The 15532-nt window shown below is 44.7% G+C and overlaps 1 protein-coding gene across 1 annotated transcript in view; it reads left to right on the top strand.

Moving 5' to 3' along the window:
- DNAH17 (dynein axonemal heavy chain 17) overlaps window positions 1-15532 on the top strand; it is a 98705-nt gene that overhangs the window by 21417 nt on the left and 61756 nt on the right. The window contains exons 19-29 of the mRNA XM_037913873.2: window positions 2065-2319; window positions 3691-3860; window positions 4366-4588; window positions 7476-7592; window positions 8606-8692; window positions 9239-9391; window positions 10660-10908; window positions 13812-13934; window positions 14224-14571; window positions 14665-14756; window positions 15319-15445. Coding sequence (XP_037769801.1) covers window positions 2065-2319; window positions 3691-3860; window positions 4366-4588; window positions 7476-7592; window positions 8606-8692; window positions 9239-9391; window positions 10660-10908; window positions 13812-13934; window positions 14224-14571; window positions 14665-14756; window positions 15319-15445 — 1944 coding nt within the window. The remainder of the gene's footprint in view (window positions 1-2064; window positions 2320-3690; window positions 3861-4365; window positions 4589-7475; window positions 7593-8605; window positions 8693-9238; window positions 9392-10659; window positions 10909-13811; window positions 13935-14223; window positions 14572-14664; window positions 14757-15318; window positions 15446-15532) is intronic.

The following is a 15532-nucleotide window of genomic DNA, read 5'->3' as shown; positions in this document are numbered from 1 at the left end:
TCAATATCGATATCTGCAATTGCAGCCCAAAGTAACTAGGGAGCTAATGCAGTATTTGGAGCAAGGGTGTAGCATGCTCCTTATGGCCAGCCCTGCTAAGTAAATAGGCCTCTGCATTTTGCACTGTTTGTAGCTTCAGGTTTCAGAGTAGCAGCCGTGTTAGTCTGTATTCGCAAAAAGAAAAGGAGTACTTGTGGCACCTTAGAGACTAAGAAATTTATTTGAGCATTAATGGCTTGGCTTGGCTTGGCTTGGCTTAGCTTAGCTTCAGAGTGGTTTTCCAGGCTAGCCCTATATAGAGCACAGTGTGACAGTAGCAAAGGCTTGCATAACTGTGATGATGTGAATATCAGAGAGATCGTCACAAGTATCACACCCCATGCAGATGGAAAAAGATGCACTTCTGACTGTGAAGCCATGTGCAATTCCAGGTGCAACCTGGGTGTGATGTTGTACTCCATATGCTTTATGAAAATATGCTTGGAATGTGAATATAATGTAACTGGAATATGCTTTATGCAAAAGGTCTCTTGTAAGGTATCATTACAAAGCTTATAATCTACTGAGTGTGGTCATCCTATTTGTACGTATGTATCATTCTTGTATCTAAAACTAGAAATATGAAGTTAACTCTGAGGTCCTATTGTATTTTATGCAAAGTGTGGGCCATTAATGGTGGTTTAGAATCTTGATGGCTCCCATTGACTAGGACAATTGGTTGTAGATGGTTTATTTACCTGCAAGCCTTCTTGTGGACCAGCCTGTGGGTAATGAAGAATGAGGTCTTACAGTGACATGTGACCCTGTCACCTGATGCTGGAATCCATCTTAAACCTGGTGCTTTTCCATTTAGAATGAGGGGTGGGACCTAGAGAGACAAAAGATTCCCGCCTTGTGCCAAAGCTATAAAAGGGGGTGGAGCAGAACAAAGGGGGCTGCAGTCATGAGAAAACCCCTAGTTACCCCCTGAGCTGGAACGAACAAGGACTGTACCAGGGAAAGGATTGGGCCCAGACTAGGAATGAGTCTAGTCTGTGAAAGAAGCTTATTGGAACATCTCTGAGGGTGAGATTTACCCTGTATTCAGTTTCTTAATGTGTTAGGCTTAGACTTGCATGTTTTGTTTTATTTTGCTTGGTAACTTACTTTGTTCTGTCTGTTATTACTTGGAACCACTTAAATCCTACTTTTTGTATTTAATAAAATTACTTTTGTTTATTAGTGAACCCAGAGTAAGTGGTTAATACCTGGGGGAGCAAACAGCTGTGCATATCTCTCTATCAGTGTTATAGAGGGTGGACAATTTGAGTTTACCCTGTATAAGCTTTATACAGAGTAAAATGGATTTATTTGGGGTTTAGGCTCCCAGAAAGACTGAATACTGGGTGCTGGGAAAATCCCTGTTAACTGAGAAGCCCCTGGAACAAATTAATCTTGGTTTCTGTGAACTGCAGTGGGGCGTGGCCCAACCTCTTGGTCTGTGCTGGAGCTGACTGGTGTGTCTAGCTCACCAAGATGGGAGTAGAGGGAAGCCTTATCTGGTGGGGGGTGTCCTCAGGGGTATCCCAGCACATCTAGTGACAGTTTTGAGAGAGTTTTTGTGACACACTGGGATCCGGAACTGTCAGTTGGACAAAGGGAGTATCAGAGATGCTGAGGACAGTAACATGTAGATGTTGACTCCATGCTGACCTTGGTAGAGAGAAACAGTCAGTCTCTCTCTCTTTCTGAATAAACCAAAATGATGGAAATTAAATGCAAAAACCTAAAATGCTTATGGATTAAAACACTAATATGTCAAGAAGTGCTTAAGTGAAGGTTCTCATATTCGCAGTAGATTTTCCCATACTGCAAGTGTGTATCATTTTTGGTGATATATGTACACTGTAACTGTATATTAACAGTATGTATGTATGTGCAATGCGGGTGAGATAATGTCACTGAGAAACCTTAACTTTTACATGTGTTGCTTTGAGCATTCCTGTGTAACCCTAAGGTGATATTTAGTGTTGTGTGTTGCATTCGTTTACTTCCTGACCCTAAAGAGAAGTGGGTGTCTTTCAGAGTGACCTGGAAGATATGTCAGATCTAATTGAAATAAGAGAAGAGGTGGTTTCTCTAGTTGTCAGTGCCATGAAACAAGCTGAGGAATATGAAGACTCCTTTGAGAAATATTCCTATTTGTGGATGGATGATCACCACGAGTTTATGCAGCGCTTCCTCACGTTTGGTCACGTGTTCACCCCAGAGGAGCTGGAGTCTCATGCAGAGGACTACTTACCACACATCCCACCCACCTTAGAGCAGTTCCAGCAACAGGTGAGAGAACTCCCAGAGCAAAGGGGCTGTGGCTAGCTGCATGGCAGGTCGATGATACAAGTCTGGTACTATGAGGAAAACAGCAGCGATGCTGGTGCAGGGCCAGCCAGCCCCCTTATAGACCATCCTTCCCATGGCACCCAAGCTCTTTCCATCCTTCTGCAGGGGAGCAGAGGGACCCCCCCTACCCCCGCCATTGAGGGAATCTCTCTGTACCAGTGGTCCCCAAACTTTTCAGGGCCACGCGCCCCCTGGAGCCAGGAATGGGGCTGGAGCTCCTGCGGGGTGAGGGGATGCAGACAGGAGTAATGAGGCTGAGGCTGGGGCTGCAGCTGTGGGTGGGTCTGGAGCCAGGAGAAGGGTGTAGGACCAGGTGCAGAGCCATGGTCAGGTGTGGGGCCAGGAGCTAGGGCACAGTTGTGGGCTGGGGTAGGTCCAGAGCAGAGCTGGGAGCAGAGCAGGGCTTGGGTGGTACTCCCTCCCCATCCCCATAGGGGCCTGGCCTGGACCTCACTGCACCCCCTGAATAGTTTGGGGACCTCTGCTCTATACCCATATCACAGGAGCCCAGGGCACACGTTTTTTTCCATCTTGCCATTGTATGGAGAACACCCATGCATCCACCAACCCTAATGCACTGAGATACCAAGGTGATAGACCTCTAGGGCCTGATTTACCCCCAAACCTGCCCCCGCCCCAGTCTCATTTATGCCTGTCCACAGTGGGTGTAACAAAGTCACCAAGTCAGAATAGAGAATTTGTATCCACTTTGCATAGGTGTAAATGGTGAGGCAAGGTGCAAGACTGGAGAATCAGGCCCCTGAAAGAGAGAGGGAGAGAGCGAGCAACTGGTGCAAATCCATGTAGTTCCATTAAAGTAACATAGGCAACCTTCACTGACGTCAGTGGAGTGACGCCAACTTAGACCAGCTGGGGATCGGGCCCATTGACTCTAATGGAGCAGTGCTGATTTACACCGGTTGCGAGATCTGGCCCAGGATGGGATAAAATGTTGGTTTTTAAAAATATTTAAACCTGTCCCTCAAGCACGTTTCAAAGCCCAGCGCTGAGGGACTCACTAGCTCAGCGTCCCTGTGCTGACCTGTCTGCAGGGTCTGGCTTTGGTAGCAGCTGCCCTGACAGCATTTTGCTCCAGCCTCACTGAGAGCTGTTAATGCAGCATTACTGTGTGTCTAGGTGCTCCCGGACACAGGGAAATCTGGGTCTCGAATAGTATGGAAATAGTTGCTCTCAAGGTTTTACTGTTGAAAATCTTGAATTACAAAAAATGATTTTGTGAAGCCCCCGGATAATAGCCCCGCTGGCTGTTCTGCGATTGCTCCAAGCGTGTCGTTTCTACATGCATTTCAGATTGACTCCTATGAGAAGCTCTACGAGGAAGTGTCCAAGTTTGAGAACACCAAGGTGTTCAATGGCTGGCTGCAGAGCGACTGCCGTCCATTCAAACAAGCACTTTTAAATATTATCAAGCGCTGGAGCCTCATGTTTAAGCAGCATCTCATTGACCACATCACTACCAGGTAAAACAAGAGAGTGGTTCTCCAAAGCAAATCTTGCCTGACACACATAGGATGGGAACTAGGGGTTAAGATTAATGTTGGAGGCAAGGATTTTATAGCTGTGCTAATGACTGTCATACATGGAGACCAAGACTAAGGTCAGTTCTGGACTAGGAAAATGGTGTGTGTTTTAAACATAGTGGCCAAGAAATTCAAACTAACATGATATCAAATGGCGCTTTGCGCACAGCGTAGACCAGAGTAGGTCGTGTTTAACAAGGTGCTAGCGGGTCGTACTCAGACCTGAAGGCCAGTGGAGTGGCATCCGTTTACACACACTGAGGATCTGAGACTCCAGTTTTTGTTCTCCTTGGAGAATTGTCCCGGGTATCCCCACTCCTGGGGCACCTGGACTTGGAAAGGGTGTAGCCCCGCTTGGATGCTGCTCACCTGGCCAGAGCACAATGAGCCAGGGCTGTGGATCCATTTGGGCAGTCAAGATTCCCACTGGCTTCTTTTCTTTTAGTCTCCAGGAGCTAGCCGCTTTCATGAAAGAAACAAATGCAGGCTTGAGTAAACCTTTGAAAGAAGGAGATTATAATGGGCTAGTGGAGGTGATGGGACACTTGATGAAAGTCAAAGATAGACAGGCAGCTACAGACCACATGTTTGAGCCCTTAAAGCAAACAATCGAACTGCTGAAGACTTACGGAGAAGAGATGCCGGAAGAAATTCATATGCAGCTGCATGTAGGTTATTTAATGCTGTTAGCTCAGGTTTGTAGGGTGTAGCTTTGAGGTATTTTTAATAATGAAATCTGATGAATTTGCTTCTTTGTAGTAGGCTGAGATCCAAACTCACCTTTAATCATTTTTATTGCACGCTCCAGTGCAGAGGTTCTAACTCTTTATAGAAAATGACTAAAATCAATCCCTGCGTTACTAATGCCATCTGTTACTGTGCTGCAAAAATAAGTCTCTGTCATAAAAGCGAGCAGGAAACCTTTTCTCTGAGATGGTCACTCTTTACTTGTTACCAGAAGGACTACAGGAATGGCCTTGCTGGATCTTCCAAGAGTCTGTCTAGACCTCTCTGACAGTGGCTGGTACCACATGCTTCAGAGGAAGGGGCAAAGAACCCTTCCGAGGACAGTTATGGAATCATCTCCCCATGGGGCAGTTCCTTCCTGACCCCCCTCAGTCAGTGGCTGCCTTTTGCCCTGAATCAGCAGGGTTTCTAGCCCTCACAAATACAATTGTTTTGATCCCTTCTAATGTAACTGGGGTGTTCTTGTTTTCCATACAAATACCTAACTCTGTTCTGAATCCTGCTGAGCTCCTGGCCACGAGTTCCCAGGTTAATTGTGCTTTGAATAGAAAAACATTTCTTGTGTCTGTTTTTAAAATTTGCTGCCTTCCATTTTCATTTTCTCTCTCCCCTGGTTCTTGAGAGACAGTAAAAATCACTCTTTCGTAAGCCTCCATCACATCCTCTCCAAACTAGGCAATCCCAGCCTTTCCATCTATTGTAAGACAGTCTTTTCAGGCCTTTCACCATGTTTATCACCCATCTCTGAATGGCATTCCCCTGCCCACATCTGCTGTGTATTTGTGAGGTAGGGTGAACAGAACAGTATCCAGAGGAGGTGTCCCACTGGATTATAAAGAGCATTGGAGTGTTCTCAGTACCTGGGGGAGGCGTCCCCATTGGTCTATACAAGGGCATTACAGTATTCAGGGAGGGATCCCATTGGGTTAGACAAGGGCATTCAAGGAGTCTGTCTTCTCTTCTCTTCCATTCTATTTGACTTTGACACGTTGTTTTTTGTTTTCAACATTACTGCTCAGCGAGAAGAGATGCTCATTGAGCTGCCCGCAGTTAAGCCCAAATTGGTTTCTTGAATGGTTTTAGTTAATTTAGAACCCCCTGTCAAGCTGCCTGCAGTGACCCAGGAGTGTGAATACCAACCTCAGGGCAGATTGTTGAGAACCAGGGCACAAATCCGCAAATTGGTGGTGAGTTTGATACTTAGATTTCACCAACCAATTACCAAATGTAAAATCCTCAGGCACTAGGAGTCTGACAGGCCCCTGGGATACTCCAATCTGTCTCGCCACCAAGGTGAGCTTGCCTTTGTGACAGATAGTCCCTTACACCAAGAATCATTGCAGTAGTCCGGTTACTCCCAGAACCAAAGCACCAATCACTTTCTCAGGTCAACTGCACCTTAGCTCTCATAGCACAGACAATGTTTGTAGTCAATCCTGTAATAAACTATATACAGATTTTATTCAACAGGAAAAGGAAATAAAAAGAGTTATTTACAAAGTTAAAGGAGTAAACATAGATACAGAAATGAATTACAATCTTAAGTTTCAAAAATAATAGAAACTTCTATAATAAGCAGGCTCTAAGCACTGGGGATCCCTTGTGTATGCCTAGAAACTTTGTCTCACAGAGTCCAAGCAGCAGAGAGAGAGAGAGTGAGTTTCTTCTGGTTAGGGATTTTTATTCCCCTCCTCCCATGTGCTCTGAGCTGCAAACTCTGCTGATGGGAGGAATCCACTTGCATGACTCCTCTTCATGGGAGGTGGGGGAGCAGAGAACAAAATCTTTTGTCCTCTTTAATATTCCATAATAGTTTGGCTGCCGTTGAGCAGGACGTAACACCTTTGGTTCCAGATCAGCACATCACACTAGTTACTGTCACTCTCCTGTGTGGTGATTTACATAGTTATAGAGTCTTACAATACCAATGCTCAAATATTCCCTTACAATATGGGATACTACGGCTGCTACTCTGAAACCTAATGTTATAAGTGAGGCTATGTCTATGTCTACACTACCACAGGAGCGACACTTCGCGATCGATGCACAGGGAGTCAATTTAGCGGGTCTAGTGAAGACCCACTAAATCGACAGCAGAGGGCTCTCCGGTTGACCCCAGTACACCACTGGGAACAAGAGGAGTAAGATAAGTTGACAGAGAGTATCTCCCATTGACCCAGCGCGATGTAGACATCGCAGTAAGTCGACCTAAGCTATGTCCACTGCGGTTACGTTATTCACGTAGCTGGAGCTGCGTAACTTAGGTCGACTTACCGCAGTAGTGTAGACATAGACTGAGATTAATGCCTGCAGCAGTTCACAAGCATTCAATAAAAACTGAACACGCACTCATAATTCTAATCCCTCTGTTAGCAATGCTAAAACACACATGAGCCAGACTGATTCCATCTCTGTATTTGTCAGCGTTCCACTGAGCCCTGGGAACCTTGGCATGAGCTGGCCCCTGGTCTGCCAGCATCACACCGCCATGGTGTATGCGGAGTTTGAATAATTCCTTTCCACATCTTTGTCAACAGGGAGTTTACTTTGCCCTTGTGCTGCCCATTCACCTAGCTTTGCCCAGTCCCTTTGAAGTTCCTCCCAGGTTTGTGTTCGTTAGTCTCGACTAACCTAATCACTTTGAGTTATCTGCAAATGTTGCCCTGCCTGTTCGCTGCCCACATATTCTCCTTCATAAGGAACTTTGGGATGTATTTGCATTCATCTTTGCCAGACGAAGCATAAGCATCTGTCACCTCTCTTGGGTGAAATGGGTTTTGGTGGTGATTCTACTTTTGCTCGCTGTAGGATCTGCCAGAGCAATGGAACAACACCAAGAAGTTATCTTTCCAGGTGAAACAGAATGTGGCTCCTCTGCAGGCCACGGAGGTGGCAATCCTTCGCAGGAAGTGTCAGCAGTTTGAGGTACTCTTATTGTGGGATGCTGGATGTTTCTCTGTAATGTGCTGAGCTGGATTGGCCTCAGCTTCTTGTCTAGCTTAGGATGTGTGTGAACCTACATTAACGTTTTGCATACATTTTGCATTCAGGTACCTGTCCCTGAGACTCTACGCACTTAACAAAGCTTAAAAGCTACAACCTCAACACCAGGCAGTAACGGAAACAACCAACAAGCAATCAGGCAATGAACTGCCCATATCTGAACCACCAGACTAGTCCTGGTCACCCCAAATCAACCAACAGAGTAACACCCCTCACCATGTGCCAGGAGTGAATCCAGGCTCTGTCAGAATGAGTGGGGAAGTGTTCCCTGGTCAAGGCCCCTCGTAGAAAGCCCCATGCTACTAGCCCTGACCCTGCTGAATGCAAGAGGGCTGCAATGCAGCATCCCCACCCTGATCACAACTGTGTAGTGCATAGGGAAGGAGAGGGGATTTGAAGGCAATAAGGTCCCCAGCCATGCAGGGCTTTATAGGCTAATACCTTCCAGTCCAGCAGGGAGCTAACAGGTGCCAGGGCAGAGCCCAGAGCAGCAGTGTTACTGGCTCTTTGTCTGCAACTCTGCCCAGCAAGCGAGCAGCCATGTCCTGCACTAACTGGTTTCCCAGAGGTTTTAAAGTATTGCCCCATGAAGAGCACGTTGGACTCATCTGTCCTGGAAATGACAGCATGGCTCGGATGCCTGTAGCCAAAAGAAAAAGCACACACGTGGAAACCAGCACATATGGGAAACCAGTGTTCTTGGTCACACCAGCTGCCTGGTCGTTCCAGCATTGTGAGTCTGCTAGTAAACAGTGGATGCACTTCATTGTCCAGGACAGCAGCTGCAACCCAGCTCAAAACAAGCAGAACTGGCTGAGTCTGAAGTAGGCCTTGCCTTGGCCAGATAGCCCTCCTTCACACCTTGGCCTCTAACAGTGCTGAGTGTGCCTACCTCCTGCCTGCGTGTGACAGTCTCTGTCTCTGCTTCCTTGCAGATTAAACAACACGAGTTTAGGGAGAAATTCCGAGAAGACGCTCCCTTTTCTTTTACTGACCCAGATCCATATCGGTCCTTAAACACGGTAATTGGCAGAGATGGGAGGGCGTTTAGGGGCAGATCCTCTCTCCACCTGCCTTGCATGGGCTGTGGCTGCTGCAGAACGGACACAATTCTCTTGCACAGATGGCCAGCGGGGTTCCAGGAGTCTGCACTGCTCCTCTGCTCTGATTAGGGTTTGTGACTGAGGCCTGGGGAAGGGGGGGGCTTGGCTGTGCAGATCCACCCGCAGTGCATCCCTGCAAAAGGGAGATGTTTCCTGAACAGTGGCTACTACAACAGAAGCTGGACTTGATGACTTCTCCAGGTCCCTTCCAGCCCTACATTTCTGTGAGTCTGGACTGTGTCCGTGCAGCTACTGCTCAGCTGCCTGGAGGATGAGGATTCCTCTCGTTTAGACTCCCCCCCCTACAGGCTTGGGCCATGCACAGGGAGAGCACTTGGCCCTTTGTGTATGTGGTGGCCAGTGAGTTATTCTAGAAAAGTGGAGATGTTCCATTTCTCTTAATGCGCAGTGAGGCCACACCAGCACCTAGCTGCCGGCTCAGACCTTTTCTTTTCATGGTTCTAGCAACAAAAGAGTATCACTGCTATGGAAAGTGACATGGAAGCCCTGTCCAAATCAGCTGGGTTGTTTGAGGTGTCAGTCCCAGATTATAAACAACTCAAAACATGCCATAAAGAAGTACGTTTACTGAAAGAGCTCTGGGATATGATTGTCTTGGTAAGTATTTGCCTTTGGAATGTAGCACAAGGGGAAGGGTGTCTGAAGAATGGAGTGCTGAGACATTGCTACTTGCCAGGCTAATCAGGATTGTTTCACTGTTCCCCTTATCCTTCCCCACTGCAGGGCAGAGACTGTCTTTATATTTGTGTTTGCAGTGCCTAGCATGCTGGGGCTCTGACCCCAGTCGGGGATGCTATGCAGTACCCTCAGAGAAACAATAAATATTAATGATAATGGCACTTGCCTGATGATCTCAGCTGCTCGGGGAGATTGCTCACTGTTTAGGACAAGAGAATGTATTTGCAGGAAGCTCAGAATAAGGGAAAAACTCTCTGCTGGCTTTTTAAACTGAACACATGGACTTGTGACCTGCAAACTGAAAGCAAGAGATGTGTTAACAGGCTGGGGCTGGCACTCAGAATAGTGAAGTTGCTATTTTTTAAACTACTGTGTATGAAAAGCAAATGCTGTGTGCGCTAGCGTGGTTAAAAAGCACAATGGCTATAGGTGGGAACATCCCCTTTCCAAGGCCCTGTGTGGGGCAAGATATTGGCAGTTTCGTGGCTGGGCAGAATGATCAAAAAGGGAAAGTTTGCTGGAAGCTCTTGTTTGAGCACAAAATGCTCTCAGCCTGCAGAAGTTTTATTCTAGGAATACTGCTGTCGTCCGGAGTGGCACCAACCTTTCAGGATAGTCCAAGCAGCAAATTCAAAATTTATGTAACCCTGTTGGCAGCAGGGATTAAACCTGGGACCTCTTGAGCTTAATACATGATCTGAAAGACAGATGTCACTCAGCCAGCTCTGTAGCAGGCTCATCAATCTTTAGCTGGCCTAGCCATCTTGGGGTGTCAGGGAGACAGAGGTCCACACTGAGCAGGCATGGGTTACATACACAAAACCAAACTACGAAGCAAAGCAGGAAGCTCCCGTAGTTCCCCAGAGAACTGTGTTGTTGGAAGATGAAAATGAAGAAGCCCTGTTAACCAGGTTCTCAGCAGTCTACTGGAGAGGTAATAGGCCATCTGCCAGTCATGTCACCACAGACTGCACCAGCTCAGTCCCTGCAACAAGGAGAAACATAGGGGAACATGAATGTGTGCTCTGCAGTACTGTTGGAATGAGAGCAACATTAAAGTCTTTTGGAAACAGGAGTAAGAATTGTGAAAGTGGAACAATAATACACTTAGGATGAATAAGTGATAGAAAATATTGATCTGCATGTTTGGTAATAGTATGGCATGTGGAACTGCTTTCCCAATTCAGGTTAATGCAAGCATCAATGACTGGAAGACCACCAAATGGAAAGAGATTAATGTGGAGCAGATGGATATTGATTCTAAAAAGTTTGCTAAAGATGTGAGAAGTTTGGATAAAGAAATGAGACCCTGGGATGCATTCACAGGATTGGATAACACAGTGAAAAACATGATAACCTCCCTGCGAGCTGTGAATGACCTTCAGAATCCTGCCATTAGAGATCGTCATTGGCATGAGCTCATGCAAGCAACCAAGGTAATCTGAGCAGGTTTCAAAAATGTATTGATGAGTAAATGCCAGCATTCCCCAATCCCGGGAAGGGGTAACGGTTTCAAAAGAACCTAAATGACATAGGTGCCTAAGTCCCACTTTCGAAAGTAACTTTAGTCATGAAAGTGCCTCCTTCTCTTTTGAAAATGCAACTTAGGCTCCTAGGTAACATTTTCAAAAGCATCTAAATGACTTCAGACCTTTAATATCATTCCTATCAAACTGAAATGATCTGTCACATGCTTTACTATTGCTGGATGGCCACTACTTGCAAGTATCCAAACATATCAAACCTGGACATTCATCAAAATACAGAATAAACAAAAATGAAACTAAGCGTGATGATTGTATCTACTGAACTGTGAATCACTGTAGAGAATTTTGACTCTGTCAAAAGGCTTACTAAAAATCAAGATATATCCCATCTACATCTTCTCCCTATCCATTAAGGCCAGTAACCCTGTCAAAGAAAGAAATTAGGTTTGTTTGGCGTGATTTGTTCTTGACAAATCCATGTTGGCTATTACTTATAGCCCTATTATCCTCTACATGCTTACAAACTGATTGTTTAATAATTTGTTCCAGTATCTTTCTAGGTATTGAAGTTAGACTGACTGGACTATAGTTTCCCAGGTCCTCTTTGATCCCCTTTGTAAAAATAGGTGCTTTGTTTGCCCTTCTCCAGTCCTCTGGGACCTCACCCGTCCTCCCAGCAGTTCTCAAGAATAATCACTAACAGTTCCAAAATTTAGTTCCTGATGTACCCTAAGGTGAATTTCATCAGGCCCTGCCAATTTGAATACATCTAACTTATCTAAATATTCTTTAAGCTGTTCTTTCCCTATTTTGGCTTGCATTCCTTCTCCCTTATTAATATTTAATTGAGATACATATCTCATCATCATTAACATTTTTAGTGAAAACTGAAGCAAAATAAGCATTAAGCACCTCAGTCTTCTGATGTCATTCATTATTAGCTCTCCTTCCTAACTAACAAAGTAGTGGACCTACACTTTCCTTCAACTTTCGCAAGCTCCTAACATATTTATAGAGCCTCTTCTTCTTGCCTTTTATGGCCCTTGCTAGGTGTAACTCATTTTGTGCCTTACCCTTTCAGATGTTGTCCCTACATGCTTGTGCTATTCCTTTGTACTCCTCCTTAGCAATTTGAGGCCACTGTTGGAGTACTGTGTCCTCTAGCTGGTTGGGCTTGAGCGCTTGAGCTGCAGCCCAAGCCACAAAGTCCACACGGCTATTTTTAGGGCAGTAGCTTGAGCCTGCTGTGACATGTTCCGTCACAGAGACCCCATTGGGACTGTCACCTGATGTGCTGAAATTACCTCTGAGCCTGAAGCCTGTCTTGTTGAGCCAGACACGCTAGCCTGCTGCAATGCAGACCCAGGTCTGAACCACACCCCAAAAGCTGCAGACTTTAACTGAAAACCACTCAGCAGGTCACCTATCTCTAGCACCCAGCTCCCAGTGGGATCCAAACCCCAAATAAATCCATTTTACTCTGTATAAAGCTTATACAGGGTAAACTCATAAATTGTCTACCCTCTGTAACACTGACGGAGAGAGATACACAGCTGTTTGCTCCCCCAGGTATTAATCGCTTACTCTGGGTTTAATAATAAACAAAAGTGATTTTATTAAGAATAAAAAGTAAGATTTAAGTGGTTTCAAGTAATAACAGGCAGAACAAAGCAAGTTACCAAGTAAAATAAAACAAAACACACAGGTGTAAGCCTAATACATTAAGAAACTGAATACAGGTAAATCTCACCCTCAGAGATGTTCCAATAAGCTTCTTTCACAGACTAGACTCCTTCCTAGTCTGGGCCCAGTCCTTTCCCTAGTACAGTCCTTGTTAGTTCCAGGTCAGGTGGTAACTCGGTAACTGAATTTCTCATGACTGGCCGCCTCTTTGTCCTGTTCCATCCTCTTTTATAGTTTTGGCATGAAGTGGGAATCCTTTGTCTCTCTGGGTCCCCACCCCTCCTTCTAAATGGAAAAGCACCAGGTTTAAGATGGATTCCAGTATCAGGTGACGTGGTCACATGTCACTGTAAGACTTACACAGGAAGGCTTGCAAGTAAATAAACCCATTCACAACCAAGTGTCCTAGTCAATGGGAGCCACCAAGATACTAAGCTACCATTAATGGCCCACACTTTGAATAGTTACAATAGGACCTCAGAGTAATACTTCATATTTCTAGTTTTAGATACAAGAATGATACATTCATACAAATAGGATGAAGACACTCAGTAGATTATAAGCTTTGTAATGATACCATACAAGAGACCTTTTGCATAAAGCAGACACCAGTTACATTATATTCACATTCATTAGAATATTTCCATAAAACATATGGAGTGCAGCATCACACCTGCTAGCATGAGTCTGCCTAGCCAGGCTGCGAGGCTGGCTCCAGCTGCAGTGTAGGCTTAATCTAAAGTGTTCCCCAGCAGTAGGTAAGACTTTTTAGAGTGAATTCTTTAAGCAAGAATGGGCTGCAAGCTGAAAAACTCCACTGTGTCCCTCTGAGTAGACATTGAAGGGAAACTTCTCAAGCTGCACATGTGCTGGTAAATTGTCTTTTGAGTAATCGTGTGTATGATCTGCTTTCTTGCATATAAAAATCATAGACTTCAAATTATCCAAATGGTGGGTGGGTGGGGTGTGAGAGAGAGAGAGAGAGGTTAATCTTAACAAGCTAATGAACTGCAGAAATAATATTTACCAGGTGACTGTCCACAAGTATTTGTTTGAAATCTTAGAGAAAAAGACAGTCCTTAAGTATCGTCTAAGGCAGCTAGTGTGGGAGAAAATATGAGATGTGTCACCCATGAAGAGTATTGTTGGCTCTGTCCATTCTACACCAGGTGAACTTTATAATGTCAGACGAGACGACCCTCGCCGACCTGCTGCAGCTGAATCTACACAAGTTTGAGGATGAAGTTCGCAGTATTGTAGACAAGGCCGTGAAAGAGTCAGGAATGGAGAAGGTACCGTCTGTGCCTTCAGTTCAATTTCTACCACATCGTTCCTAACAATAGCCTTTCACTCTGATGTAGCACAGTAAGAAGCTATAACTTTTTCGGTTTGTCACTCTTATGAAAAGGCGGATTGTTAATGGATAGATTCTCACCCTTCCGTGAAGTGCTTCTATGCTGAGAGACTCATTTTAAGTTCTAGGACTTTTCTTTCCTGAAATGTTGTCTATTTTCTGTATGATTTTTTACATTTTGAAAGCTTTAGTGTTCAGAGTATTTTTGGATATCTTTTTATTCAAAGGTATTGAAAGCCCTGGATAGTACGTGGTCAACCATGCAGTTTGAACATGAACCCCATGCTAGAACTGGTACCATGCTGCTCAGATCTGATGAATTACTCGTAGAGACCTTGGAGGATAACCAAGTGCAACTTCAGAACCTGATGACTTCCAAGTATCTAGCTCACTTTCTTCAGGAGGTGTCAGGCTGGCAACAGAAATTATCTACTGCTGACTCTGTTATTAGCATTTGGTTTGAAGTTCAGAGAACTTGGAGTCATCTGGAGAGCATCTTCATTGGTTCTGAAGATATCCGGAATCAGTTGCCAGAAGATTCTAAACGTTTTGATTCTATCGATAGAAATTTTAAAGTGAGCAAGTCTGTGTCACCCCCGCCCCCACAAAAATTCTATCCTGAAGGACGAATTTAAATTTAATGTCTCACAGATAATCTTTTCTTGCAGGAATTAATGGCTGAAGCAGTAAAAACCCCTAACGTAATTGAAGCAACAAATAAACCAGGACTTTATGAGACGTTAGAGGCCTTACAGAAAAGGTTAGGATGATGCCATATTTTGGGGAAAACATTTGGCCAATTTTAAAAACATCCAGATAAATTCTAGCTGCTGGGAGTGAATACTTTTCTGGATTGGTAATGGGGACTAATAGCCTCACTCCCCAGATCACTAGACCAAATTTAGCCCAGATCAGTAGTGACTCTAAGTTTTAATCTACTGGCCATTCAATAGTCTGTGAAATCAGAGACTAGACTCAGTCCAGTTCCTGTATTGGACATGTGTCCAATTCAAAAAGCAACCATCACAAATGGCCAAATTGTTGGGATCTCAGTAAAGAGGCTAATGATGAAATGGGCATTAAGGCTGAATTATACTAGTTATATTTTCAAAGTGCTGAGCCTATTGCGGCCCTCTGAGCCCTAGGCTCTGTAGAGAAGGTTTGAGGCATATTGGTGAAGTCAGATGGGGAAATTGCCCCTGCCTGTTCTAAGGCTAAATGAAGACTTTCATTTCCACTGCAGCCAACGTAGCATGAGCACATCACAACCTTTACGTTGCAAAGAATAAAAATACTGCGCCTTTCCCCTTTCTTTGTGTTAGCTTGGCACTTTGTGAAAAGGCTTTGGCTGAATATCTAGAGACAAAAAGGCTGGCTTTCCCCAGGTTCTACTTTGTTTCATCTGCAGACCTGCTGGATATTTTATCAAATGGAAATGACCCTGTTGAGGTAGGATTTAAATTTAATGGGTAGTCCTTTGCTTCTTACATGAAATCTTTAGAACAGAATTATAATGTCTTTAATCCAAAAGGATTA

This window comes from Chelonia mydas, chromosome 14, assembly GCF_015237465.2.
Source record: "Chelonia mydas isolate rCheMyd1 chromosome 14, rCheMyd1.pri.v2, whole genome shotgun sequence".
Lineage (NCBI taxonomy): Eukaryota > Metazoa > Chordata > Testudines > Cheloniidae > Chelonia > Chelonia mydas.
Note: the sequence above shows the minus strand (reverse complement) of the source record. Positions and strands in the feature narration are given on the sequence as shown.